This window comes from Ziziphus jujuba, chromosome 10, assembly GCF_031755915.1.
Source record: "Ziziphus jujuba cultivar Dongzao chromosome 10, ASM3175591v1".
In the NCBI taxonomy this organism is placed as follows: domain Eukaryota; kingdom Viridiplantae; phylum Streptophyta; class Magnoliopsida; order Rosales; family Rhamnaceae; genus Ziziphus; species Ziziphus jujuba.
Genome location: NC_083388.1, coordinates 6,763,765 through 6,790,794, shown reverse-complemented (window position 1 = coordinate 6,790,794; position 27,030 = coordinate 6,763,765). Strand labels below are relative to the sequence as shown.

Below are 27,030 nucleotides of genomic sequence, written 5' to 3'. Positions count from 1 at the left end.
TGTGGTTTAGGTAAGTCCGCGTCATGTGTGAGACATGGATCCACAATCACCACATTTTACAATTGGTAGATGATGCATCTATCATAAAATATATGGCTTCTTTCTTCCCAATAAAAGGACAAATCCACTATTCTTTTTGTTTTGGCCATTTTAAAAGTTGGATTTATGTATCCTTCCTAATCAATTTACAACTCTCACTCATAAATACTATATATACATACATGTTATATATATATATATATATATATATGTGGTTTATTGGGGAGGAGGATGTGGTTTCATCGAGTCCTCAATATTTTCAAAGAATATTTCACATATTAAATAAAATATAGGTTATTCTTTCATATTTATATCCATGAAGTTGTGGGTTTTAGATATACTTTTTTTCTTTTATATTAAACATTAATTTTTATATTAAACATTAATGCAATGATATCAAATAAAATGAAAAAGTTTTTTATATTGTGCCCAAAATATAATTGCTACTTTTTAGTTTTTTTTCTTTTGAGGTTATTAAATTATGATGATATTTTAAATGACACGCATATACATATATGTATATATATATATATATATATATAAAGTTGATTTGGTAGTTTTATCTTCAATATTTTTTTATTAATTTTTAAACTACTTTAAAATTTAAATTTTAAAATATATTAATAATGTATACAGATTAATTGAACTATTTCAATGACTAAAAATATATCAATGATTAATAAAGAAAATCATAATAGTAAAAGTATCATATCCACCTTACATGAGTCAAGCTCAATATACGTATAACTTATATATATATATATTTCGTCTATGGTATGGATGTTTGGACCTTTTTATCGTACGGATGTCCACAAAAACAATAATTTTTAAAAAAATCGTTGTTATTATTATCACACAAACATAATTATTTAAAAAAAAAATCATCATCTTTACAGATGTTCATACGATAAAAATATACGATCGTCTGGACTATAAAATCTTTATATATATGAGTTATATGCTGTTGATTAGATAACCATACATTTGGCTAATATAATTATAGGGTAACTTCATGGTAAGGTGAGCTGCATGTTCTAAATTTTATTTATTTTATTTTTATTTTTATTTTTATTTTTTTGGGTGAAAGTGTTCTAAGTAAATTGTTGCAATGAGGGTTAGCACATGGCTTAACTGTGATGGCTAGTGTTGCAGTGGTAGTGGTAACATGGGCAATACATAACAGAGTGGAAAAAAAGCCAAAAAAAACAAAGACAAGTCTGTACATTTTGGTGCAGCTTTTGATTTTCTATAGACCTTCTTTCTTATGCAAGCAAAGCACCAACCTTTATGACCCATCAGTACTATAAATCACAATACCATGTTTGTTTCACCACAACAGATTCATCTTTGATTTTTTATTTTTATTTTTTTTTTCAGCAAAACAGATTTATATGCATATCTCACTTTTTAGCTTTTCTGGTTACATCATAATTCACAAAACATCCATGAATTCCTACTCTTTCATTGAATGGTCTGTCTCATCTTCTATCTTTTATTAATTAATATATCTTTTATCTTTCTCTTTTGAATAAAGTGAAAAAGTAAATAAAGTGTTCTCCAAAAATAAAAAAATAAAAAAATAGATAATGAAAAACAGATTTTGCTTATCTCAGCCAATTTTATGATAAATTTAACTAGTTGTTATTTTATTTTATTATACAAAAAAGGTTTGGAAAGATAGCATTGCAATTTTGTTTCTTTTTTGTTTTTTTTGGTAATTGATAGATTGCATTGCAACTTGAAAAGTGAATCTATCGTTTGGACGCGACATTTTATATATTTTATTTATAATTTTATAGACATGACTGAACTTTTAAGTTCAAATGATGGTGGCACAACAACCTTTATTATTTTAGGTTAGAATTCAAATTCTTTACCATCTCATTTATAAGTATTATCTAAGAATAAGATTAGAATAAGATTAAGAAAAAATGGTATACTTTGGAAGGAACAACATAGTAAAAAATCACTAAGTTTAATATTCACCCAAAAAAAAAAAAAATCACTAAGTTTAAAATTCAAAAGTTTGTAGAGTTGAGCGTTGAAAACAACGTCTATAAAATAGACAAAATGGAGAATAAAAAGAAAGGAAGCTCCAAAATTTTGCTGATTGAATGGAGTTCTCCACAAAGAAGAGACTTGGTTTCTCAGCTAAGTTTTGTTCGTTATCAGCAAAAGCATAAAAAAAAAATTATTTAGGATTTAGGAACACCATCTACAAAATCTATCCTAGCCAGGTGAAGAAACAAAATCTTTGAAGATTTCACCTAGGAAGATATCCCCACGCAACTTGCTTGGTTACCATATTTTGGTAAAATATATAATAATAAAAGGGGGATTGAGTGTTGAAAAGGAAGGCTTAGATCACCATGATGAAGACAAAACACAGATGTAGATAAAGTAGTGTAGCATCTCTGACTGAAATCATGGTTTTTGGCAGTTTGTGGCCGAAATTGAATATTTACAAAAAAAAAAAAAAAAAAACAAAAAAACATGTTAAAACGTTTTGGGCGGCATTGAACTCAATTTACCAAAGGTTTTCCATTTTTTTTTTTTTTCAATTTTGAATCCTCAAAAACAACGGTTTTCCAGCAGCCAGAAATTACAAAAGTTGTTGTTGTTATTGTTTTTGCTTCCTTTTTTTTTATTATTAAAAAAAAAAAAAAAAAAAGGGGGAAAATTTGAATCCTCAAAAGAAGCGGATTTCCAGCACCCAGAAAACAACAAAGTAAAATATCAAAAAAAACAACAATGTCCATAGTAGCTACAAGGAATCAAGAGGCACATCATAACTTTCAATTTTTGGATCTCCATAAAAAGTGCCAGCTACTTAAGGATTATGTGACACATTCAATTTTGGCTTCTCTAATAAAAAGATGAATCTGGACTAAGTTCCTCTGCTTCTGATTTAGCATCACCTTTTCTTTTTTTTTTCTTTTTTTAATTTCCCTATTTTTGGAGCTTTTTTTTGGGACCTGTATGGCTTCCATAAGTACGACAAATTGTGACAGAAAAAGAAATTTCAACAACAAATAACAAACTTGGCCAAGATAGGTAAATCCTCAAATCAACAAATGCCATTTCTATTTTTTTTTTCTAGGGTTAAATATATTAAGTGTAAGAAAATTGTAAAAATTATATAGAAACTCACACATTGATCATTTCAATATAATCCAAAAGGTCAAATGAGTTAAAAATCATAAGCATAAAAGGAAATGTTGCTTCATGTAGGATTAGTTGCCAAGTCCAGAACAATGCATTTTGGGGGTCTATGACATGGACTCCACATCACCTGTCAAAAGTGAGGTGGTTTTTATCAGAAAAGAGACGACATAGCATAGCATCCAAAAGAAAGGGCCAAGAGGAGAAGACAGGCAGAAAAAACATATGCACATCGTTTCTGTAAAATAGAAGGGGACAGCGTGCAGTGAATGTATAATTTCTGTTTGGTGGTCGGTGCAATTTTCAATCAAATCCTCATGGTAGTTTGCACATACATGGAGTTGCGAGCAAGCGCAGTTTCAATTAGCAATTCTTTCAGTACATCATTCCTGTCCATGTGATATGTTCAGAAATGTTCAGTACCCAAGATATAAGTTGCCTCCTTAGTGAGATACCAGGAGCTAATTATTGGAATGACAATGTGACCCTAGATTATGATCTATACTATCACTCAAAATAAAATGACAGTTGGGAAAAAAAAGAAGCCAATAAAGAAAGACAGCAAGAAGTCTACAAACATGTTCATCATGTAGACAATTTTTGCCGGAATTAAGTATCCATTTTACATCCATAACAGTTTAGTCTAATTCTTACTTACTAATGCAAAGTACTTAACTTATAACCTCATTTAAATGATCAAATTTCAATCATTAATCATGAAAACACAAACCTACCTTCATTGCAATGATCTCTGAGCTGAGTGAGTGCTACAGCAATTTCAGCACCAACACGAGCATTATTTTTCACTAATGCAATGTCTAGGAATTGTTAAGAAGCTGTTTTAATGAAGACTTGAATAACATCAACATTCAGAAAAGAATAAATAAAAAAATAATAATTTAAATTTGCTGGCTTGCACATTGTTCTGTCAGCCTCTACTGTTTAGAATGTGATCAATTTACCTGCAGATGCTACAACAAGTGATGTAAAAGATAATATAAATAAAGCATTACACAAAAAGGATACTTGAAGACAGAGAAGCCCCTCCAGTTAGTTCATTCACCCTCGCAAGCAAGAAAGGCGTTTCAGCATTTCCGGTTATGTTCTTATCCCTAAGGTACAAAACTCCAGCCAGTGTCATATGATTAGAACGTATATAAGATATACAAATCCAAAATAACCTTGAAAAAGAACCATTATTTCAGATAATTGATTAAAAAAAATTTTACCTAGCTTCTTTAAGTGCTTTTTGTATTGCAGATTCAATTAAGCTTCCAGAAGCTGAGTGTTCTCTTGGAATTGGAACTGCAATTAGAATCCCAGTTCCGAGCTTAAGTTTCATGTTTGCATCTGCCCAATAATAAAAAAGAAAAGGAAAAGCTCATTACATTTAGATTTATAAATCAATTAAATAAAAGTGTTTGAAATACAATAACTTTTTCACTTGCCAATAAGCCGAGCACAGTCTTCTGGGCTGTCTACACGAGAAGGTGCCTATATAATGAACAAACAAAAGACCCTCAATTACCTAGATATGTTGGAATAGAAGTATTGAGAGATGTATTCATGCTCAAATATATAGTTGTTTGAATGTCCATTTGAGATCATTATGACATTTTTCCTTCCTGTCATGCACCATTACCATTAGTGCCTTAGAATTGATGAAGTTCCCATACTTCCAAAGACGAAAACAAGGTTTTTTTCACGTTCCTCACCTTTAACAATAATAATCATCTTGAATATGCCAACATTTAAACCATTTGGTTTGAAAACTGGAAAGAAAAATGGCAAAAAAACTGCAAACACCCAATTTTCTTTAGAGGAACAGTCAGGATGTTTTTAGTAAAATGTAATGAGTCAGTCTATTGGCTCTACAAGAGTGCAGCTGCTAATTTTAATCCGTCCCAATCATCCAATTTAAACACCAGTGCATGGATGTGTCTCATACCATAAACCAGTGGCAAAACAAGATCACAAAAATTGAGCCAGTCAATTAATGATACAACATTCAACAGAAAGCTTTAACGAAGAATTATAAAGACAAATCAAAATATTTATTGATTGAGTGAATAAAAGCTTCTACTTTAGGAAAGAAACACTATTAAGAAATAGAATTGACCATTAATACCTTGCAGCCACTTGTTTCTGTGAAAAATGCTGGAAACTCATTTGTTTTGTAAGCAGCAACACAAACACCCTGTGTTTCCTATAATGATTCAATAGAAAAAGAAAAATCAGCAAGCAATAATTGATAACCCAACAGGCCGATGCTAGACTTCTAACAATATAATAGGGATAATATAATGAGTACCAGGTATTCAAGTGTTCGGGGAATATCTAATATTGACTTTACACCAGCAGAAATGACTGCCACTGGAGTCCTTCCGAGTTCAGTAAGATCAGAAGATATATCCATTGCTGAAAATGAAGAGGTATTAGATAGAATATATCTGAAGTATTAGGCCTTATGTTTAAACAAGCTCATCTATAAATCCTATATTGATATATGGCATAAATGGTTGGAAGATAGGTTCAAAATATTATCTTCAGGACATTAAAACACTGCCCCTTTTACCACCTAAACTGCTGCATGAGGTCTACAATCATTTTACTGGTTCAGGGTAAAGAGTTCGATGCAAACATCAATTTCAACTACTACAGCATAGAATAGGAGGAGGATAACTCTTCAAGTGCTCTCTTGCTGAAATTTTTTAAAACGTATGACAACCAAAGACCAATTACCCAATCCTTGTACACATAACAATTTAAAAGGAATAAAGACAGGTTCTTTTGCTGATTAGGTAATTACATTGCTTATCAGTGCTCCAATTTAGACAATTAGGTATAATATTGAGAAAAACAAACAATTTAGCTTCCTCTATCCTTAGAAGGAAAATTCAACCAACACAAATTGCCTTAGTTTGACTATACATCAATAAAAAGTTAGAAATCTGGGATGTTTCTTCTCAAAAGTACCGGATTTTTAATTTCCACAACATCATCCGCAGTACCATTAAGGGGACAAGGATCTTCAATCATGAATATTTGAATAGTTTTGAGATCGCAATAAAAAATAAGAAAGACTTACTATGTTCACCATGTCTATGAACTCCCCCAATCCCTCCAGTAACAAACACTGAAATGCCAACCTACAACAGTTTGTGACATGACATATTAGCAATAAGTAGAACTGATATAAAACTCATAATATGCATCCAGTAGTTTCTATAACCGAAGATAGGGTTTTTTTTTTTTCAAACAATAAATAAGTCAAAGAACAAAGAGGTCACCAGAGAAGCAATAAACATAGTTGCAGAAACAGTAGTTGCACCATTCCCCCTGGTAGCCACCTGGAATAAAGCCAACAAGTCATCATGTCTGAAGTGTGTGTAATTGTACCAATGTAGAGTGTGCAGAGCTTCAGTCATGGTGTATACAGATGACTGAAGCGAATAAAATTACCTATTTTGTCATAGTTTCACCACTAAATCATGAAGATAAACTTATTAAACATGGTCCAGCACACAAATTACAATTACAATTCCTTACATTATGTGAGCATAAACTTGTCCACTGTACAAATAATTGTAACTTCTAATAATAATTCTTCTAAAATAATAAAAAATCTCTTATAGAAAATGATAACTTTATTTCATTTCAACGTTTATACTGCGAAATAGCAAATTTCCTATTCTGCAAAGCATATAGACCTTAACAAAAAGAAACAAGATGGCAAATAAATTTGTACTCGCTACATAAACTACAAAACAGCATTGACTATTGTCTCTATGACAATGTTTACTCACAAGATGTGCTATGTCCCTTCGAGCTGTCTTCTGAGCACGGGGTCCAAGATTGGCAAGCCTCGCAAGTTCTTCAATGCTCAGACCTGCATATAAAATAGTTTAGCAATGTCAAAGATTTTAATGCCAGCCTGTCTTGCATATTTTGCAGCTGCATAACCATGTTGGTGGAGGAGCCAACTAAACCATTAATAGTTGTCCCCAAAAAAAAAAAAAAATAGTAGTCCAAACAGGATTACAAGTTTATCGCATTATAAAAATCATCATTCCTTAATCTTAATCAAAATATTAAACTGAGATACAGAAAGGATCTAATCACCAAGCAAAATTCAGAGTAGCACTCTCATAAATTCAGAGTAGCATACTCATACTTTTCTCTTGCTGACACAATGAGAATTAAACAGAAACACTTGGTGCGCAAGATAGGTTCACCGCTTGAAATGGATTCATCATATTTTCTTTCTTGTGTCAATATTCCCACATTCTATCTTTAGAACCACTTAAATATAAATGTTGTTTCAACCAACAAACTAGGGATCCCACCTTGTAGAGCAATTACATAAAAAAAATGTATAACCAGTTTTGAAATGGACGAATATTACTATATTTAATTGCATATTCTATTTCCTGAACTTTCTCAAGTTCATTGAATAAAGCAATTGGAGTCAGTTAACTAAAATCACTCAAAATATCTTCAAAGCTACTTACAACCATTTGTTGATGCGTTGAATCGAGAAAAAACAACTTATTGCAATTAATATAAGCTAACCATCCAAGTACACATCTTTTCCCAGAAAGTAGAAGAAAAAGTATACATAAACACCTACGCATGGTATGCCATCTAAAATTGCAATAGTAGCAGGAACAGCTCCTTTCTCCCTTACATTTGCCTCCACCTCCTTGGCAGTTTCCAGATTCTGTGGATATGGCATCCCTGAACACAAATTTTGAGCATTCCCAGTTAAACATTCATATAAATCTGCATATGTAAGACAATGAAAACAACAAATACATAGCTATGCATGCATTAGCTATCAACATAAATCCCAGAATCGCCACAAAAATTACAAACCCATAATGATGCTAATACATGCTTGTCATGGGATAGAATCAAACAAATAATTAAACATGAATAAATGGATTCACTATTGTCCATTAAATTCTCCATAAACTATAAAATCTTGCATTTATATATGCATATACGTATATCAGAATAAGTAGGCAAAAAAATTAGTTGTGAAAGTATCTTACATACATATATATATATATATATGTATATATATATATATATATATATATACATACATATGTACATAAAAGTTTAAATAGGTAAAGAAATTAGTTGTGTAAGTAGGGGCCCTTTTTTTTTCCATTTCTTTCTCTCTCTCTTTTTTTTTTTTTTTTTTTTTTACCATGGGAAATAATAGTAGATTCAAGAGCAACAACAGCATTTCCATTTGACAAAGCTTCAGAAACCTCCGGAGAAACCTTGATAAACCCCGCACCCTATTCAGTCAAAATAAATAAACAAATGGTCAATCTTGGAAGTAAAAAATTGAAAACCCACGTATGAAAAAGTGGAACCTTGTTGTTGGAGCGTGAGTGTGAGGGACGCAAGTGCCTTTGAAGACTGGATAGCCTGGAAGCAGCTGAAGAAGAAGAAGAAGAAGAAGACGACGACGACGATGCCATTATCACCGGGACTGGGTCGCGGTTAGATTTGCTATTGTCGTTTCAATTGTTTGTCAGGGCACGTTTAATAGCCTTTGTAATTTTTTTTTTCCCCTAAATAATTGTTTTTATAGCAATTGGGTTATTCATTTATGGATTTTTTATTATATGAAAATTCATCTAAAATTAAAAATACGATAAAAACACATTTAACATTTAACTTGATTATTTTAAATCTAACCCAATGAAATGAGATTTTAATTTATTATTAATTGGATTAGATTTCAAACGAATAGTATTATAAAGGTACTAACTAACCTATTAAAAAAAGTTTATGAATTTTTAAGTATTATTATTTTATTGGCTAATAGTTAGTTGAATTTATTATTTAAATATATTAAAATTTGAGCTAATAAAACAAAAACATGTATCCACTTTGATAGCTATTTTGGTAGACTAATTGGAACTGTAGCATTACTCAATTGGCTTATATTTTCGTTATGATTATCCATTAGACAATTTATTTCTCATTTTTATTAATATTTATCAATATTTAAAGTATCAGAACTAATAAAATAATATAATTTTGTTATTTATTACTAATAAATATGATCATCTATGTCAATTATTAATTTGCAGTATTTAATTATGTATTGATTTTATATTCTCTAACTTTAAATTTGTGAAAATGAATATTTATTTTCATAAAAAATAATAATAATTTGTGAAAATTAACTCTTTTGCATAACCAGGTTGAATTAATGATGATCAACAATGACCAATAAAATAATTAACTTACTAAATTTATTGACAAAATTTTGAATACCAAATAACATTATTGTTTTATGAAATTATTTTTCATAATATTATACTCTTATTAATTTGTCAATCATTTAGTCACATCATTAGTTGGTCAGAGTTTGATAAACAAATTAGGTACAAATAACGAATAAGACTATTTGTTCAAAAAAAATATAATAAGACTAATAATTTGTTTTTTGATTTTTGAACAAATGAAACTAATAAATTAGGTAGATATTATGGATTTTTATTTTGTTAAAAGACAGAAACGTACATGGATCATTGAGCATCCAAATGATACTATGGGGGTCATTTCGGTAAATGCGATAGGACATATAACAGCCACCACACATTAACTTTCTTCCTCTTTCCCTCCTCTGCTCTGCCAATCGATTGCTGTTCTTTCTCATGGCTTCCAGAATCTCACTCGACCCAACCCCAGTTGGAAAATTCCCAAAACACCCACAACAATTACCTCTTTTTGCTATTTCACCGCTGGGTTTCCATCCAAAGACCACTTCGTTCAGGACCATTTTAAGCTCTAGAGAAGGATTACCAGTACCACAGCCACTTCGAGCTGTCAAAGAAGAAGTTATCGAATCTCTGAATTCAGAATCGACCCGCGATTCCCAAACTACCCCTCCTTCTTCTACTAAATTTGTTCTCGTTGTTGGAGGCTCCGGTGGTGTTGGTAGGCTCTTATGGTCTTTTCAATTCTTATGTATATTCATATACATTTCTTGTCCTTGTGTTTTGCTTAGTGAAGAGATGGGCTTTTGTAATTTCTATTTTTTTGTATCTTATTGTTCAGATTTTGTTGTTTTTTTAGTAATTTAACGCATTTCTTGATTTGGGCTTGCTTCATTGAAGTATGAGAATTCATGAGTCCTCGAAGATTTTTCTGCATTCTTGTGAATACCCCACTTTTGGATGTGGTAAGAATTTTATCTATTTTCTTCAGGGCAATTAGTAGTGGCATCTTTGCTGAACCGGAAGATCAAGTCGCGCCTACTACTACGTGATCCTGAGAAAGCAACAGCATTATTTGGTGAACAAGATGAAGAGACTTTACAGGTACCAAACGACTTCACTGTGGATTATGGACCTGTTATTGTTGTCCACCATCTTCTTCAATGTAGTTTCTTTTTTATAGATAAACTTTGCAGTGTGAAGCAAAGTTTTTCTTGCTTGAAACCTTATGGTGGTGATAACATCTTTAAACTTGGTAGGTACGTAAAGGGGATACACGGAACCCAGGAGATCTTGATCCATCTATATTTGAGGTTTGTGCTTTTTGTATTTTGTAATTTTAGGGATGTAAAAGGTTGTTGATTTGGATTCAACATGGCCATTTGTTTTTTGCCCCAAATGTCTTGCAGGGTGTAACGCATGTCATTTGCTGCACAGGGACAACAGCATTTCCTTCAAAGAGATGGGATGGGGATAATACACCAGAAAAAGTAGGTAAGGTTTATATACTTTGTAATTTGAAACAGACGAATACAAGCATGAAGTGGCATCCACATTGGTAGTGTATAGATTTTCTCAGTTTTCTAACTACTGAATTTTCCTTTGAAGATTGGGAGGGTGTGAGGAATCTTATATCTGCACTGCCTTCATCAGTGAAAAGAGTTGTTCTTGTTTCTTCAATTGGTGTAACCAAATGCAACGAACTGCCGTGGAGGTAAGATTAATGGTGAGTTATAAAACCAGCCAGTTGGTTTAGCATTAACATGGAATCAAATTTAATGGTTCAGTTTCATATCAGAGACTTTTCAAATGTTTTCTGGTATACACTGAACTGATTAGGCTATGTTTGGAGTTTAGAATCCACTAAGGAAAAAAATGTATAAATCAGTATAGAGAATGTAAATTTTAATGAATAGTATTTCTGAATAGAATTTAATGATAAACTATATCTTTGGTTTTGTATTACTTATATTTTTGGTCCTTAATTTTTCTTGATTCATTGTGTCAGCATTATGAACCTTTTTGGAGTTCTCAAATATAAGAAGATGGGGGAGGATTTTCTTGAAAAATCTGGTCTACCATTTACAATTATCAGGTCAGTGTAAACTAGTATGCAAAATTTATCTAATTTTAAGAAATTAACGATCCATTCTAGTAACAGTTGAGAGACTCTTGCATAGCAAAGAGTTTCTGTATAATACAACTTTGTGCTTATGTTAAATCTACATGGATAACAGAGCAGGTAGATTGACAGATGGACCTTACACATCATATGATCTAAATACTTTGCTCAAAGCAACAGCCGGGCAACGACGTGCAGTCCTTATTGGGCAAGGTATGTTGTTCAAAAATAGGAAAAGTTCGGGCTACAACATGCTTCTGTTATTTCAAATTGGAAAGGAATGTTTATAATAGCATGTCCATTTATATAACAGCATAAGATATATATGGCGGAAGGAGATATAAGTCATTAGGTGATGACTGGCATCTAGAAGTTAAGGATTTGTAAATCAATTATAACTTGGAAATATATACATTTTATGGCTGAATGTCGTGGAAACCTTGAAACAGATGCTCAAAGGAAATTCATGGAAAACATTTGAGTTTAGGAATTGTAAGGTTATTTTCAGAGCTGTTTGAGGGCTAAAGATTCTGGAAAATATTTTGGTTAAAGAAAACGGCTTGAATTTGGTCTGCAAGGTGAGGAGAAAAGGAAGAAATAGGTGCTGCTCAGAGCATTTGAACAGCATATTTGAATAGTAAAAAAGAAGGAAGAGAGGGAAAGAGAAGAGCTTTTATCTGTTCATCTTTTTCTGGATCGTAAGATTACCTATTTCTTATTTTATCCATATCTCCTTTATTTTAACAAATTTAGACAATGGTTATCAGGAGATAAATTAGTTGGTGAGGCTAGCAGACTTGCAGTTGCTGAAGCTTGCATACAGGCACTGGACATAGAATTCACTCAGGGCAAAGCTTATGAAATCAACTCAGTTGAGGTAACTTTCAAAAGCTACTTGCAATAGATTATGAATAAAAGATGCACATATAACAGGTTTACAAGTCCATTATTACTTGGCATTTTGATGTAGAATCAATCCCTTGCCTATCAAAGGTATTAACAGCAATCAGTTTCATTAAAAAAAATCAATAAGAATATATATCTTTACTTTTAAGTATTTGTATTAAGTAATATGATGGTCTGTAAAGGTTTTGATATGGTTCATGTAGCAGATTTAGTGGTTGTCAAGCAATGATTAGTTTTTGCTGTTTTCTAGTAATTGTTAGGTGCACCATCCAAACATTCAGAACTTTTTACATGCTTCACTTTTTATTTTGATAATGACAGTGACTGAAAGAGAAGCATATTAATTTTACTCTGTCTAATAAACAAATAATGACCCTTGTGATCAATTCCTTTTTTTTTTTTTTTTTTAAGCTGAAACTTGTGATCAATTCCTTATTAGGTATCTTTTTGTCCTTGTTAATTGGAGGTTGCTGCACTTTTTATTATAATTGTAATTTGTTTAATATTTTTAGTTACTTCCTGGAGTTGAACTTTGTTGTTTAACTGGAATTTTTTGGTCAACCATTTGATTAGATACTGCTTTATCTAGAAGCTACTTGGATTGGTTGAGCAAATACTGTCTTTAGTCATCATTAAAGAAGTTGACTACAATTTTGTACCATGCAGGGTGAAGGACCAGGAAGCGATCAGCAAAAGTGGCGAGAACTATTCAAAACTGCTGAAACCCAGTAGTTAAATCTGGATAAAAATTTCCACATCATTCAGCTACTTCCTTCACACGTACCTATACAGATACTGTTTAGAAAAGTAAATTTTATATACTCTATACTGCCTAAAGCTGTAAATAACCAAATATGTATCAAATTCCTTCTCTGGTTATTTTATGTATCAAATTCCTTCTCTGGTTATTTTATGTATCAAATTCCTTCTCTGGTTATTTCCAACGAAGTTGAGATTCAAAAACAATTTAACTCATAAATGGAATTTAGATAAATTTTGTAGTATTAATGAACGAGTTTATTATATGTAGGTATGGTTTTCCAATCCACACTCTAGAGAAGTTCTATAATCTTTTATTGGAATTAAGCCAGGCAGAAAGGCAGTTGTGGATCAACTCATACATAGATTTTTATTCACAGGAACTTGGCAAAAATATCAATAAACTAATTTAGTTTAACAATAGAGCCCTAATGTACAAAAGACACACATAAGTTCTCAATTCAGAGGGGAAAAAACGAAGAAGACAAGAGATAGGGAGTGAGAGAAAGGGAAAGAAGAATATTATGTCATACTACATTACATTTTAGCTTTTAAAAAAAACTACCTATGAATTCTCCTCTTGTATCCCAGGGCCGACTTTCAAAAGATTTACCAATTATAGTGCGTCTCTCATTTATTGTCCCATCTTCGCAGCGATACTCTGGAAAGTAGTCCAGAAAATTTTTGCTTCCTAGTTGAACAATTCCATGAAAGAGAAAGTTCCTCAGCAGATCCTGTGGAATTACAAGTGAGTAAGCAACTGGTTTGCTAATTGGTCTCTGAAAAAAATTAAATAATACATGAATTTTATACCTTTGTTTGGGTCTCTCCAATCAACTTTTGCAAAACTCTGTGACCAGGATCCTACTTTCCAGTTGTTGCTTCAATTAAATGAGTAATGAAAGCAAAAATAGGGAATAATATAAAATAAATCCTATTCACGCCAATTTATCAGATGCAAGGTTTCAGTCCATGAATCTGCTACAATCACATTGTTTGTTTTAACACTATAACTTCATCAACTTTGGCTGCTAAATTATTGTGTTATTGCATGTTGCTGACAGCTTCCATACGACAAGACATAATGATTTTTTATCATATACATAGACATCAACAATTTAAGCAGACGTGAAACATTCAAAGATTTAAAAAACAGTTTTTGTAAGCTCACTTCTATAAAGACCGGCCTAAAATTCGATACAACATTACATACAAAACATTCAATTTGTTTGCAAGTTCAAACTAATTTGAGTTGTTGAATATGAAGATCCATCATGCAACTTATTCTTCAATTTGTTTTATTAACCTTTAAATTTTCTCTAACTGGTTTAAATATGATATATCTAGAAATCTAGGAATTCAAACTTTTTTTTTTTCCTTTCTCATTCCTTTTTATCTTAATTGATTAAACTAGTAAACATTTCAAACCTGTATGCTTGAGGACTAGGGATACAAGCATGATAGCCAAACAAAATCCCTTCTTGAGGTCCTATTTCCAATGAAGAGGAGTTGAAAAAAGAATGTAAGATAAGAAGAGAGCATAGACAAGAATACTAATTACCTTTTCCGCTCTCCACGTTAGATACCTATGTTGCGCTTCACGATTGCATTTAATACCAGATGGATCTGTTTCCTCTACTGCTCCCTCCATTAAGTGAAGCCACGCCTGCAGAGCCAAAGAAATTTGTAAAACAGCATAACTGGAAAATCTATGGTCAGTCAACAAATTGAAATAGAAATACCGAAATAAAATGATGATATGTGAATTCCAACCAATAGTATGCAATATGAATAGCAACATAAATTTGTTGAAACCTTTAAAAAGAGCTAGTACTCTTACATATATACCTTGTAGTAATCCATGAATGCAGAAAATAAGACATCATGCTTGTATTCACTTGAAGCAAATTTGGTCCATAACACAATTGGTGAGAAAAATTTCAAAGACTCGCTTGTAAGCTTTCCTCCCCAGGGTAAAAGCTGCATGAAATCTGTGTTGAGTCAACATGCCATAAATTTAAGAAAGGACTCTGAACAAATATAAAGATGTTACAAAATAAGAGTTTATGCTTGATGAGCCAGTACTAGCATTGAAGTTACCTCAGCATATTTAACTCCAAGAGGCATTAAACTTTTGTAGTATTTTTCTTTGTACTCTCTTTGATTGATGACATCATGCAAAGGATTAAGATCCCTGAAAATCATCAATCACAGAGTTCCTGTTTGAGTAAATTTTAATAACAATACAATGTTGGCAAAGCTTACAACGATACATAAATAGTTTCCACTCCATTTCTGGATAGTTTTACAAATTTTGGAGAATAGCTCGCTAAGAAAGCATGTTTCTCAGTTAAGGCGAGAGTATGCTATTTAACAACAATGGTTTCAGAAAATGAATAACATATACAGAGGCAAAAAGGGTTCCAACATTTAGAGAAAAAAGAAAGCTTACAGCAAAATTATGTTCGTATTTCCACTGGTAAAAAAGTTGGCACAAAATATGGGTACATCATATTCCGGTTTTGGGAAAACACCAAAATCCAAAACCTGCAAAAAGTTGAACCTACATTTGAAGAGCCTTTACAACAATAGGGGCAATATTGGATGTAAAATACAGCAGCTTGATTATAAAGAAACTATTTCTTTTAGTATATGATGGAAAAAAAAAAAAGGCTTCTCTCCGCTTTATTTTACTCTTCATTGAATTAGATACTTTGCCAGCTTTAACAACTTAAGCTTTAAATTTGGTTATGGTTTAAGCATCTATAAGGATTTAATTATTCATGGTGGTATTCAGTTTAACAACACTTTTTCTCTATACCATGACCTCTCATCTGGCTTTAAGTTGTATAAGACCTTCCAAATGAAGAGAGACTGACAAAAACACGAAAAAGCTTTTTGAAACAGATAAATCTTATAAAATTGGTTATTTGTAACTTTTGATAAAGATGTTAAAATACATTAACATCCACTTTTATCTTCCAATTCCAGAAATGTGAGCAACAACAAATAGTTTTGGAATTTCTCAAGGGAAAGAGATGAAATAAAAGAAGGGGATGGGAATTGGAGGATAACATGAGCAACTGAAGTTAATGTTCTAGCATGAAAAAGAATGAATAAGCCATGAAGCTAATCAGATAGGAAAATCAGAATTTCTCAAGGGAAAGAGATGAAATAAAAGAAGGGGATGGGAATCGGAGGATAACAGGATCAAATGAAGCTAATGTTCTAGCATGAAAAGGAATGAATAAGCCGTGAAGCTAATCAGATAGAAAAATAGTAAAGACAGGAACATATACCTTTACCCAAAAGATCTTGACCCCAAAAAGACCTCTACTTAAAAGATGAACAAGAACAGGCCAAAGACATTATATAAATAAGCTGCAACATATATGAAAACGCATAAAGGAAATCCGAAGAGTAGATCATATGGGTGATCACCTAAATCATTCTAGAATAACCTTGAAGGTTCATTCAGCTATTCAACACAACTAAAAATTGACCTCTCTTGATATTGATATCATAATGGTGATGCAAGCATGGATAAAGTAACAAGACGGACAATGGTACCTGCATTGTTTCCGTTTCAATACTCAGACTGCGCAGGAGTCTAATCTTAGGAGCTTCAAACGATGTCATTTGAAGTTCTACTTCACCATCCATGGATATTATCGAATTAAATCTTTCCTGATGGCATAACAATTAATGTTGTCATAAATAGCAGAAACAACAATTATTATAAAAATGCTACAAAGTTGATTGATTAAACACACACATAAACTAAATAACTAATTAATGATTTATGGAAGGAATGAGCACACACAGAGACCCACACAACTTAATATCAACAACTGAATATTGATTGAACGTATTTCCTAAAAGGTTATTGATGTTAAATTTTCAAGTATAGGACACTTTCAGCATCTTAAAAGACGAAAGCTTCAAGTTCACAAATTTATTTCTCAAATATGGTATTATTTTTTCTTTTAGTTAAAGAGAAATCAAGCTGATTTGATCAATATTGTTGGTGAGCATCATAAATATTTCAACCCCCGAGTCCCACCACCCACCCACCCCAACCCCCATCTCTCAAAAAAAAAAAAGAGAAAAAAATAATGAACAGATAAACCTGCTCCACAAATAGATAAACTAAAGATCCACTAAAAGCCTTTAAATTTATTCTCACAAATAGATAAAGCAGCCATTTTTCTTCAAATAGACAAGTAACCAAAGCAATATAAACCAAATCAAGTGCTCAAATTAACAAGAAGGGAAGTCATATATTGAGAGTCCTAAGTTAATTTGTTCTTACAACAGTTTCAACCATAACTCATTCTACTTTCGGAGTGCCATTAAAGTAAATTGGTAGGAATCGCCCTAAAATTCATAGTGTTTATCCAAACAGTGTCAACTATCATTTTCAGTGCTCATCAGCCGAAAAAAACATTATTTGGAAATGAATAAACAACACAACACTCAGTGTACCAGAAAAGCATTCAAAACTCAAAACGAAAAACATGGGTTCATTCAAGGAGCTGAAAGGACCCATATGCTCTTAAAGGCTATAGAAGCAAGCATATTAACATAAATGAATATATTTGTGTGTATATATATATATATATATATAGAGAGAGAGAGAGAGAGGTACCTGCAGAGGAGAAGGGGCCAAATGAGTATGGCGTTTGGTTTCATCCAAAGCAAAATGAATGAATTTCCTGTAAGAAACTGCAGAGATTTGGATAGAGGGTCGCTTCTGCTTCCAACAAGAACTAATGCTAGAGAATATGATAGTTCTGCTGGTAACTGGTGGAGGCATTTGCTGTGACAAAAAGCTTAAGGATGAAGAAGATTCCATTGAAGAAAAAAAGAAAAGCTTCCGCTGAAGCATCTAACAACACCAGCAACATTAAAGCCGTTCCTCTCTCTCTCTCTGTCAGTGTGTGTGTCTGTCAGGTTTTGGTCCAAACTTTTCTCACTGCGACTGCGAATTTCACTTAGCCTCCTTTGTCATCACCCCTCCAGTGTTGAAGCCACGTCTGCTTTTTGAAAAATGTGTGGTCCATTTTGCTCTGTTCTTTTCGAAATTCCATTCCATAATTTCTGGCGTATCTTTAAATATAAATCCCAACAAACTTTTTTTTTTAATCTTTCTTTGACAAAAACAACTAAAATATTAATACTATATTATTTAGTGATCTATGCATTATTTCCCCCCCAAAAAAAAAAAAAATCAAATATTATGATATTAATAATATGCTCAAGACTAAAGAGTAATATGATTACTTTGAATTTATTTACTGAAGTATAATTTTAATTTTTTGAAAGATACATGAGACTCGAATATAAAAATCATTGAGAACATATGCGAACAAATAAAAAATAAAAGTGATTAACCTAAAAAAAAATGATAGTGCATTACCCAAAAAAAAATAATAATAAAGTGACCCATTACTTTAGTTTTTAAGTTTAAATTTTGAAAAGCTAGCGATTGTCATATTGGTGTAAAGTAAAATACATCTTAAATAATATAAGATTGCCCAATATATTTATAAAAAACAATTATATAATAATTCTAGTTAATTCTGGATATGGTAATGGTCATATTCTGAAATAATTAATTTCTAAATATATAAAATTTAATTGTATAATTTTTTTATTTTTATCTTTTTGGGGTAATTTGGTGTAGATTTTGTTAAATTCTCTAAGATATTTACAATTTTTAGTTGTTGCACATAGAATCAAAATGCAGACAAGTAAAACTGCGTGACATAACACTTCTTTTTTTAACTCTAAAATAAATGAGCCAAAAACTGCTAAAGAATAAAATATTAGAAGTATCAAAATTCATCTATATATTTATCAAATATGCATGTATATATTTTATTATTTGATTAATTTATGTTTAGTTATATTTATTCTTTTAAAAATAGACCTATCTAACAAATATGATTAGTTTAATGGTAAACCCTCCCATGTCGCATCCACACTTTTGAATATATCATTAATTTATTCATCGAAATATATATATATATATATATCATTGATTTTGTTTTTGTTTTTATTTTTATTTTCTATCTTAAATTAATTTAAAGGACAAAAATAGTAAAAGTTAATCTGTAAGAAAATATAGTTCCATATTCAGAGAAAAAAATAATAGAAATAATTAATGTAAATATAATCTAATCTTTCTTCTTCCTTATAGATATATAACAGCATTTTTAATGGTTTTGTCCATTAAATATTATGCAGTAAGGAATTTTAAAAAATGTTAAATTTATGATTGTAAAGTATCTATTAATAGACAAATTTAAATGAAATGAATTGGCATCATAAAAGATGCGATGAGAAAAAATAAAAGAAAGAAAATGGTGAATCATATGAAATGAAAGTAGAGAAAACAGGCTGTGAATTAACGTGAGAGAAGAGAGAAAATATTGAATATATGATTATTCTATAAAAAGAGAGTCTATTAAACAATATTTATTTTTTTTGTTGTTATATCATTTAACAAACTTTAAATTTTTTAAAATGAATGTTTATTTATTTAATGTGATAAATAATTTTGTAAATAAATAAAATCAATAAACATTCTATTATAAATGCTCCAAAAATTCGGCTCCATAAAGTTCTTTTTCCTTTTCTTCTTCAAATTTTTTTTTTTTTATTTCTCCTCATGGATTATTCAGGTTCCACTATTTCTGATCCACAGCTAAATCACCAAGAAGGTTAAAAAAAAAAAAAAAAAAAAAAGTATGGCGGTTCTCTTTTGCCAACTTCCTTGTCATATAATTCTGATTATTTTCTCAAAGCTAGCTTCTGTAAATTCTGGTCCAAATTCATAGACAGTCTACACCTAGCCAAGATACATTTAGACGCAGGCCTTGAACAGCCTTCACTTTTGCTTCTTCCCGAACACTTCGCTCTTCTAAGCACTTCAGGACATTATATAAAAAATTACATGGAAATTTTATGTGTACCAGTTCGGAATATATATATATATATATATTTTTATTTTTTTTTTCCAAAAATTTCAAACCTAAACTATTTTTCAATCTTGGGTTTTTACAACAGGATGGTAATCTGTTTCAAAGAAGCAAACACATGAAGAATATGGAAACCTCCTTATGTTCAATCCTCTTGGGAAAAGAGTTTTAGAATTGCCACCATCTCCCATATCACAGTCACTGTGATGCCAAAAGAAAGTGTACGGGCTTGGGTTTGACATTTATCAAACACTTACAAGGTGGTCTGTGTTTATCTTAATATGAACGGTACATTTGGACTTTTATTTATTTTTCATGGTTTAAGTGATTAAAGTGATTAGTTATATTAATTTTGCTTCCACATTCATGTTGATTAAGCTTATCATCAATTATATGTTAATGCCTCTGTCTGGAAAATCAAACATTAGCTAACACATTTTGTTTGTTATATATACTGATATAGGACTAGCTTAGCTTAATAGCTTTAGCTGACCTATCCACCTCACATTCACAATCAGCATGGCAGTTCACAGAACTTGGTTTATGTTGAAAATATGGCATTTAGATTTGGTGATTAATGTTTTATTGTATTGCCCTGTTTCTTTAAGCCAACGTAATATCTTCATATATATGGTGCATTTTCAGACTGTAAACCAAGGAATTGTAATTAACTAGTCTATCTAAATTTGCAGTCAGTGTCCGTTTTTTTACATAAAGAAAATAGCTTAACTTACAGCTACTAGGCTACAACTTAAACACCTCTAACAGTATTGTAAATAAAAGGATACCTGCTTAATTATCCTCACCATAAATTATGTTGTTTTTAATTCGGGATTTGCAAAATAAAAAATAAAATCAAAAATCAAAAATCACTGTGCTGTCCCTCGTAAATTCTTTTATATATTGTTGTTGTTTTTGTTTTTTAATTCAAAATAGTGTTGATGCTATCCTCATCTCATCTAAATTCACTTCATTTAAAATATATATGTAAATATATAAATATAGTTCACGCGTCAAAAGATAATTGTATAAAAATATAAAATAAACATATATATTTTTTCTTTTATGAAAATTAATACGAAACCTAAAGGAATTGGGTAATTCAATTAGTAACTTTAGATTTTCATAGGAATATATACCAGCCAGGCTTTAAATACTTCGATAAATTCTTCTAAACGAGATTTATAGATAATTAATTTATTATTATTATTATTATTAAGGGGGAAAAAATAGAAACCTAGTTAGGCCCGGAAGTAAGTATAATGTATTTTGTTTTTAAAGCAAGCTAGCTTTGGGGGATTTACGCTTACTTGTTCTGAGAAACTTGTTGGTGCTCAGAAAGATGGAACAAGTAGTTCCTTTTGATGTTGTTCCTCATATTCTCTCAAAGCTACCTGTAAAAACTCTTATGAAATTCAAGTCCGTCTGTAAACATTGGTCTATCCTCATCGATAGCCCATTCTTTGCCCACTTGCACTCCAGCCAAGCCATTCAAGAAACCAGAGTTTTGCTTCCTTCTTCTTCTTCTTCTGATGAGCAGCAAAAGTGTCTGAATCCATGCAAAGACGATGGGAGGTTTATGCATATCAGTTTGGATTTAGTTTCCAAGTTTTTTGAATCAAAATCTTACTACCTTGTGGGTTCTTGCAATGGGCTTCTCTGCTTTAAGAAAAAGAGTTATTGTGATATTGATAGAAGAACAGGAGGACTCCTCCTGTTCAATCCTCTTAGGCAACAACTTCTTCCACTGCCACCACCATCTGCAGAATCAGTTAGTATGAGGCAATTCGGATTTGGTTTTGATTCTTCAACAGCAACTTACAAGATGCTCTCTGTTTTTTATAATGAAATCAGCACTAATTTTGACGATGAGCCCAGATATAGTTTGGGTGCTGAAGTTTTTACTATAGGAAGAAGCTTATCATCATCATCATCATGGAGAGCTATAAGCAATGTTCCCCAACTGCTTCCTGTACTTCAAGATCCTGTATTTTTATGGGGAGCTATTTACTGGGTTACTCACCCTTTGAATATTACCCCTGAAACTTCCTACAACAGCAAAAAGATTGTTGCTTTCCATCTTGGGAATGAGGAATTCAGTTTGATTGCTTGGCCTAGTACTGTTGGGTTTCATGACATGTGTCACTTGGTTGAGCTCAGAGGGTGTTTGTGTATTGCTTATTATTGTTCAAAAGACTATATTGATATTTGGATGATGAAAGAGAATAAAAGGAAAGCAGAAGAATGTTGGGTTAATGAATATAGGATCCATATAAAAACTCCATCAGCATCTGAAATATTTTATTATCCTAAAATTTTTGTTGAAGTTATAGGGCAATGGGAGGATGAAGAAATCCTGCTGAGGTATTGCTCTAGTTTTGTTGCTTATAATCCAAGAACAGAAAAACTAAGTTGCATCAATATTCGGAGTCCGGATGAAGTCTTTGTCTTTTGCCACACCTTCACAGGCAGCCTAATTTCATTTTCTGGGTTCCAAGCAGCAGAACAAATTAATTCATTAGTGGAAGCCTAATCTGTTCTTTTTGTTTTTATAGTTTTTGCTTTCTAAGTTTTTTGTTTTCTCTTGTTTTTGTTTTTTTATTTTATTTTTTTTTTATGTTTCCTCTTGTAAAGTAACAAAGAGCTTAATGACACTATTGGAATGGACTATCTATTTTATGGTTCTTGGTCATATTTATCAAAAGTAAATTTCCCTTTAAAACAGAGTTGGCAGGTTTTTTTGTGAGTTTTCCCACTTCAAAGCCATTTTATTCTAAACTAATATTAAACGTATCAAGCCCATATTTATAAAATTTTATATATCAAACACCATCAATCGGTTCATAACCGTAGGCTCATAACGGTCATTGTTTTAACCGTCAATTTGAAACCATGCCTTCTTTTCAAGCCAGTCAATTTGAGACCATGCCTTCTTTTCAAGCATAGACAATCCTCATTCACATGTACAAAGCACAAATCTTTCATGCTTCTATTATCAAGAAAGGCCTCCAAAGCCATGTCTATCAGTCCAACCTCCTCCTTAAAGCCTATTGCAAATCCCAAGCTTTATCTGATGCTCATAAGCTTCTTTCACACATGCCCAACCCAAATGTGGTGTCTTATAACACCATCTTGTCAGGCTGTTTCAGCTCCGGGATAGCATCAGAGGATTTGAGCCTCTTTGACAACATATCCAGAAATGATTGCCAGTCATGGAATATTGTAATATCTGGTTGTGTTAGGAACCTAATGTTTCAAGAAGCTTTGACCCATTTTGTAAAATTACGTAGCAGTGAGGTTAGGCCTGATAGTTTTACTTATTCAATTGTAGTTCCTTGTTGTGATGTGATTTTGGGTCAACAAGTTCATGCCGATGTTGTGAAGATTTGTTCTGTTTCGGATGTAGTTTTGGGAACTAATCTTGTCAAGATGTATGGAGGAGTTGGCAGAATGGATGCTGCCAAGAAATTGTTCGATGAAATGCCTAAGAGAGACTTGGTTGCATGGAATGCTTTGATTTCGTGTTATTCCAAGGCTGGCATGGGTGAAAAAAGCTTGATGTTATTTCAGCAGCTTGGTAAAGAAGGGATTCAAGCTGATGAATATACCTACGCTATTGTTTTGAATGAACTTGTTTCCTGCTTTCAAGTGTTGCAAGCAATGCAAATGCATGCCATTATCGTTCATCGTGGTTTATGTACAGATAATTTTATTAATAATTCCTTGGTGGAGTTGTACTCGAAGTGTGGCTTTGTTACCTCATCGTTGGCATTGTTCAACGAGATACCTGACCATGATGTTGTTGCTTGGACAACGATTATCACAGGGCTTTCTGGAAATGGAAACATGGAGTATGCAAGATGGTTGTTTTACAAAATGCAGTTGGCAGGCGTGGAGCCAAATTCTTTTACTTTCTCCAGTTTGCTTAGTGCCTGTGCAAACATCAATGCACTTCAAAGGGGAAAACAGCTTCATGGTCTTGTACTGAAACATGGGTTGGAGAATGATGTGGTTGTGGGTAGTGCAACCGTAGATATGTACTCCAAGTGCGGCGACATGGAAGATGCATTAACAATGTTCAAAATGATGCGTGAGAAAGATACCGTTTCTTGGAATGGAATTATATGTGGGTATGCTCAGAATGGCAAAGCTACAAATGCTTTAAAGCTTTTTGATGAGATTGTGAAATTGAAGTCACCAATTGTAGCTCCAAATGATGTCACATTCATAGGCGTGCTTACTGCATGTAGCCATAATGGTTTGCTAAAGGAGGCTTATGGTTATTTCAATGACATGGTTCACAAGCACAAGATCAAACCCAAAATTGAGCATTATACATGTATGGCTGATTTACTTGGAAGAAAGGGCTAGTAAAGGAGGCTGAGGCCCTGATGCTGAATTTGCCCTTTAAGCCTGATGAGGTATTGTGGTCCTCATTACTTGGAGCCTGCAAACTACATGGAAATCTCCAAACTGGAATAAGTATTGCTGATTGCCTTTATGGTGATGAACCATGGAGTTCCTCAGACTATGTGCTTCTTGCTAATTCATATGCTTCAATTGATGGGTGGAATGAAGCTAGTGAAATTAGGAAAAAGATGAATTCAAAGGGGGTTCGGAAGAATGTGGGATGCAGTTGGATTGAGATTGGAAATTGTATGCACTCTTTTATAGCTGGTGATAAGTCACACCAACAAGTGAAATTGATTTATGAAATTATAAGAAGAATTTATATGCATATGGAGGGAAAGTATGATAATGTTGTGTTGAATTTTCCATTCAATTGATTGCAAAAATTTTATTTTCATATATATATATTTTTTTGGTCTCTGTGCACTATCAGTTATAATGATTTTATTATTTTAAATTTGATTTTGATTATTGTATATTTTGGTTTTCACCTTTAAATTAAAAAGCAAAATGATTATTTTTTTAAAGGCACGGACAATTAAAAAGGATTGTGATAATAATATTAATTAATTTACGGAATTACCCTATCCAAAATACATATAATATATGTATGTGGAACTACGAATATCTCTGATCTAGTTATAGGATAATGATTTGATGCCACTTGGTATGTACCAATTGAATATCTGTAAAATTTAGATGTCATTTGTTAACGTGTCATATTTTTATGTTTTTCCTGTTTAATTTGTAAGTAAAGAAAAAAACTTGCTTCTATGAATCTTTGTTTTGAAAAAACAAAAAAAGCAAAACTGGTAACGTGTCACTACTTTATTTATTTATTTTTAAAGTTAGCAGTCTAATGAGACAATACTACTTTTTTTTTCTTTTTTTTTTTTTTATTATTATGATACTATATTGCTACACGATCACTCTCACTCCAAAATTTATTTTTCATTTTTTTAAAAAATCACAAATTTATTTAGTAATATAGTTTAGAGTAATACTAAGAGTACCAAAAGGTGTGCTAAATCGTTTAACAAGATGATATGATACGGAGTGACCAAAAAAAAAAAATGATATTATAGGATGGTATATTTTTATTTTATTAGTTGAAATATTAATATAAATAAATGTAATTAAATATAAGCTAATAAAATAGATACCATTTCACAATTTAGTAAATATTTAACTTTTGGTAGCTTTGACATTATTCTATGGCTTTATAAGGATGCCTACTTTTACCCTTAGTGGTACCTGAACAATTACTATGAATTATGGAATCTGAAATTTGAATATTACATTGTTATTATTATTATTATAGTAAAATTTCTATAAATAAATAAAATTTCAAAATAAAAAAAAATTTGTTGAATCCAATTCGGGTTCCATACTAAAAAAATAACCTTGCTAAATGCACAATATGATCAATTTTTTAATAATCCTTTACTATCTATAAAATATATAAATTAATAATTGAGAAAACTTATAAAAGATAATAACATATATGTAAACATTGTATGCCAAAAAAAACATATATTAAACATTTACTCAACATCTTTTAGTTTTCCCAATTTAACTTTTTATTTTATGTTCATACAAATTTAACTTCTTCTTTTTCTAAAATATGCATTTAAATTTTTTGTTTTTTCTTTGTATCTAAACAGAACTTAATCTCATCTTAAATTTATTGTAACATGTACATCACATTTGACATATTCTTTTCATTTTATAGTAAATAATCATATTAAACTTGTACAACTTTAAAAGCCTCTTTTAAATAAACAATTGGTAACTATCATCTGGATCATTATCATCATGACCATCATCATCATATTTATTACCCCTTTGAATAAATACAACACTCATTTTTCTTTGTGTTTTGGCCTTTTTGTAAATGTATATTAATGTTAAATTTTATGTATGTGTATTTTAACTTTTAAGGTTTTATATGCACGTAATGATTTTTTAAATTAATAAATTAATAAATGATTCATTTATCAATAAATAAATAAACCCTTTAAATTAATTAATTTTCGTAGACCCATGAGTGTTCAAGGTTTTATTGTAAATGAAAATATTAGGATCTAAAATTTATAGGTTTATTAGAACTTTTAAAACAAACTCAAATTGTCCATGCCAAAGTGTGTGTGTGTGTGTGTTTTAAATATTTATAATAAGGATTCTATCTTATATTATTGCATGAGAAAAAAATGGTTTTATACACCACTGGATTGTCTGGAAGGACACTGTTCATCGCAAAGTTGGCCTTGCCGTATATTTTAAACTTTTAATAAATTACCATTCTACCTGACAAAGGAAAAAACAAAAAAAAAAAAAAAACTTTCTTCTTTTTGTTTTTTGTTTATTTTTTGAAAAACCCTTGATTCACATTAATGCACGATTG

At 31.4% G+C, this 27,030-nt stretch overlaps 5 protein-coding genes across 7 annotated transcripts; 3 read left to right on the top strand and 2 right to left on the bottom strand.

Moving 5' to 3' along the window:
* Window positions 1-3,106: 3,106 nt before the first annotated feature.
* Window positions 3,107-8,795, bottom strand: LOC107410795 (pseudouridine-5'-phosphate glycosidase). Of its 2 annotated transcripts, XM_048467756.2 has the most exons (14): window positions 8,589-8,795; window positions 8,417-8,510; window positions 7,828-7,938; window positions 7,008-7,090; window positions 6,492-6,551; window positions 6,290-6,350; window positions 5,513-5,619; window positions 5,330-5,407; window positions 4,650-4,695; window positions 4,431-4,551; window positions 4,228-4,313; window positions 3,936-4,019; window positions 3,537-3,590; window positions 3,107-3,331 (listed from the first exon to the last, which is right to left on the bottom strand). In XM_048467756.2, exons 1-13 carry the CDS (start codon window positions 8,694-8,696, stop codon window positions 3,577-3,579), a joined length of 1,053 nt encoding a protein of 350 aa, XP_048323713.2. In that variant the 5' UTR covers window positions 8,697-8,795; the 3' UTR covers window positions 3,107-3,331; window positions 3,537-3,576. The 2 variants fall into 2 exon arrangements, with proteins under 2 accessions (XP_048323713.2, XP_048323711.2); XM_048467754.2 differs by lacking the exon at window positions 3,537-3,590 and having other exon boundaries at window positions 8,589-8,794.
* Window positions 8,796-9,829: 1,034 nt separating this feature from the next.
* Window positions 9,830-13,382, top strand: LOC107410787 (uncharacterized protein At2g37660, chloroplastic). Its single transcript, XM_016018257.4, has 9 exons — window positions 9,830-10,167; window positions 10,438-10,550; window positions 10,706-10,759; window positions 10,856-10,940; window positions 11,055-11,160; window positions 11,455-11,541; window positions 11,684-11,781; window positions 12,336-12,445; window positions 13,141-13,382. Exons 1-9 carry the CDS (start codon window positions 9,885-9,887, stop codon window positions 13,204-13,206), a joined length of 1,002 nt encoding a protein of 333 aa, XP_015873743.3. The 5' UTR covers window positions 9,830-9,884; the 3' UTR covers window positions 13,207-13,382.
* A 195-nt stretch (window positions 13,383-13,577) lies between these two features.
* LOC107406401 (phytochromobilin:ferredoxin oxidoreductase, chloroplastic) lies at window positions 13,578-18,315 on the bottom strand. 2 transcript variants are annotated; one of them, XM_016013517.4, is made up of 8 exons: window positions 17,882-18,311; window positions 16,804-16,920; window positions 15,686-15,780; window positions 15,334-15,427; window positions 15,082-15,213; window positions 14,795-14,899; window positions 14,047-14,097; window positions 13,578-13,967 (listed from the first exon to the last, which is right to left on the bottom strand). In XM_016013517.4, exons 1-8 carry the CDS (start codon window positions 18,119-18,121, stop codon window positions 13,785-13,787), a joined length of 1,017 nt encoding a protein of 338 aa, XP_015869003.3. In that variant the 5' UTR covers window positions 18,122-18,311; the 3' UTR covers window positions 13,578-13,784. The 2 variants fall into 2 exon arrangements, with proteins under 2 accessions (XP_015869003.3, XP_060668011.1); XM_060812028.1 differs by lacking the exons at window positions 13,578-13,967; window positions 14,047-14,097 and adding an exon at window positions 14,334-14,722 and having other exon boundaries at window positions 17,882-18,315.
* A 3,153-nt stretch (window positions 18,316-21,468) lies between these two features.
* Window positions 21,469-22,891, top strand: LOC107410741 (F-box protein At3g07870). Its single transcript, XM_016018213.4, has one exon. The coding sequence runs from the start codon at window positions 21,559-21,561 to the stop codon at window positions 22,747-22,749; it is 1,191 nt and encodes a 396-aa protein (XP_015873699.3). The 5' UTR covers window positions 21,469-21,558; the 3' UTR covers window positions 22,750-22,891.
* A 286-nt stretch (window positions 22,892-23,177) lies between these two features.
* Window positions 23,178-25,003, top strand: LOC125419817 (pentatricopeptide repeat-containing protein At2g13600-like). Its single transcript, XM_060812102.1, has 2 exons — window positions 23,178-24,512; window positions 24,578-25,003. Exons 1-2 carry the CDS (start codon window positions 23,178-23,180, stop codon window positions 25,001-25,003), a joined length of 1,761 nt encoding a protein of 586 aa, XP_060668085.1.
* The last annotated feature ends 2,027 nt before the right edge of the window (window positions 25,004-27,030 follow it).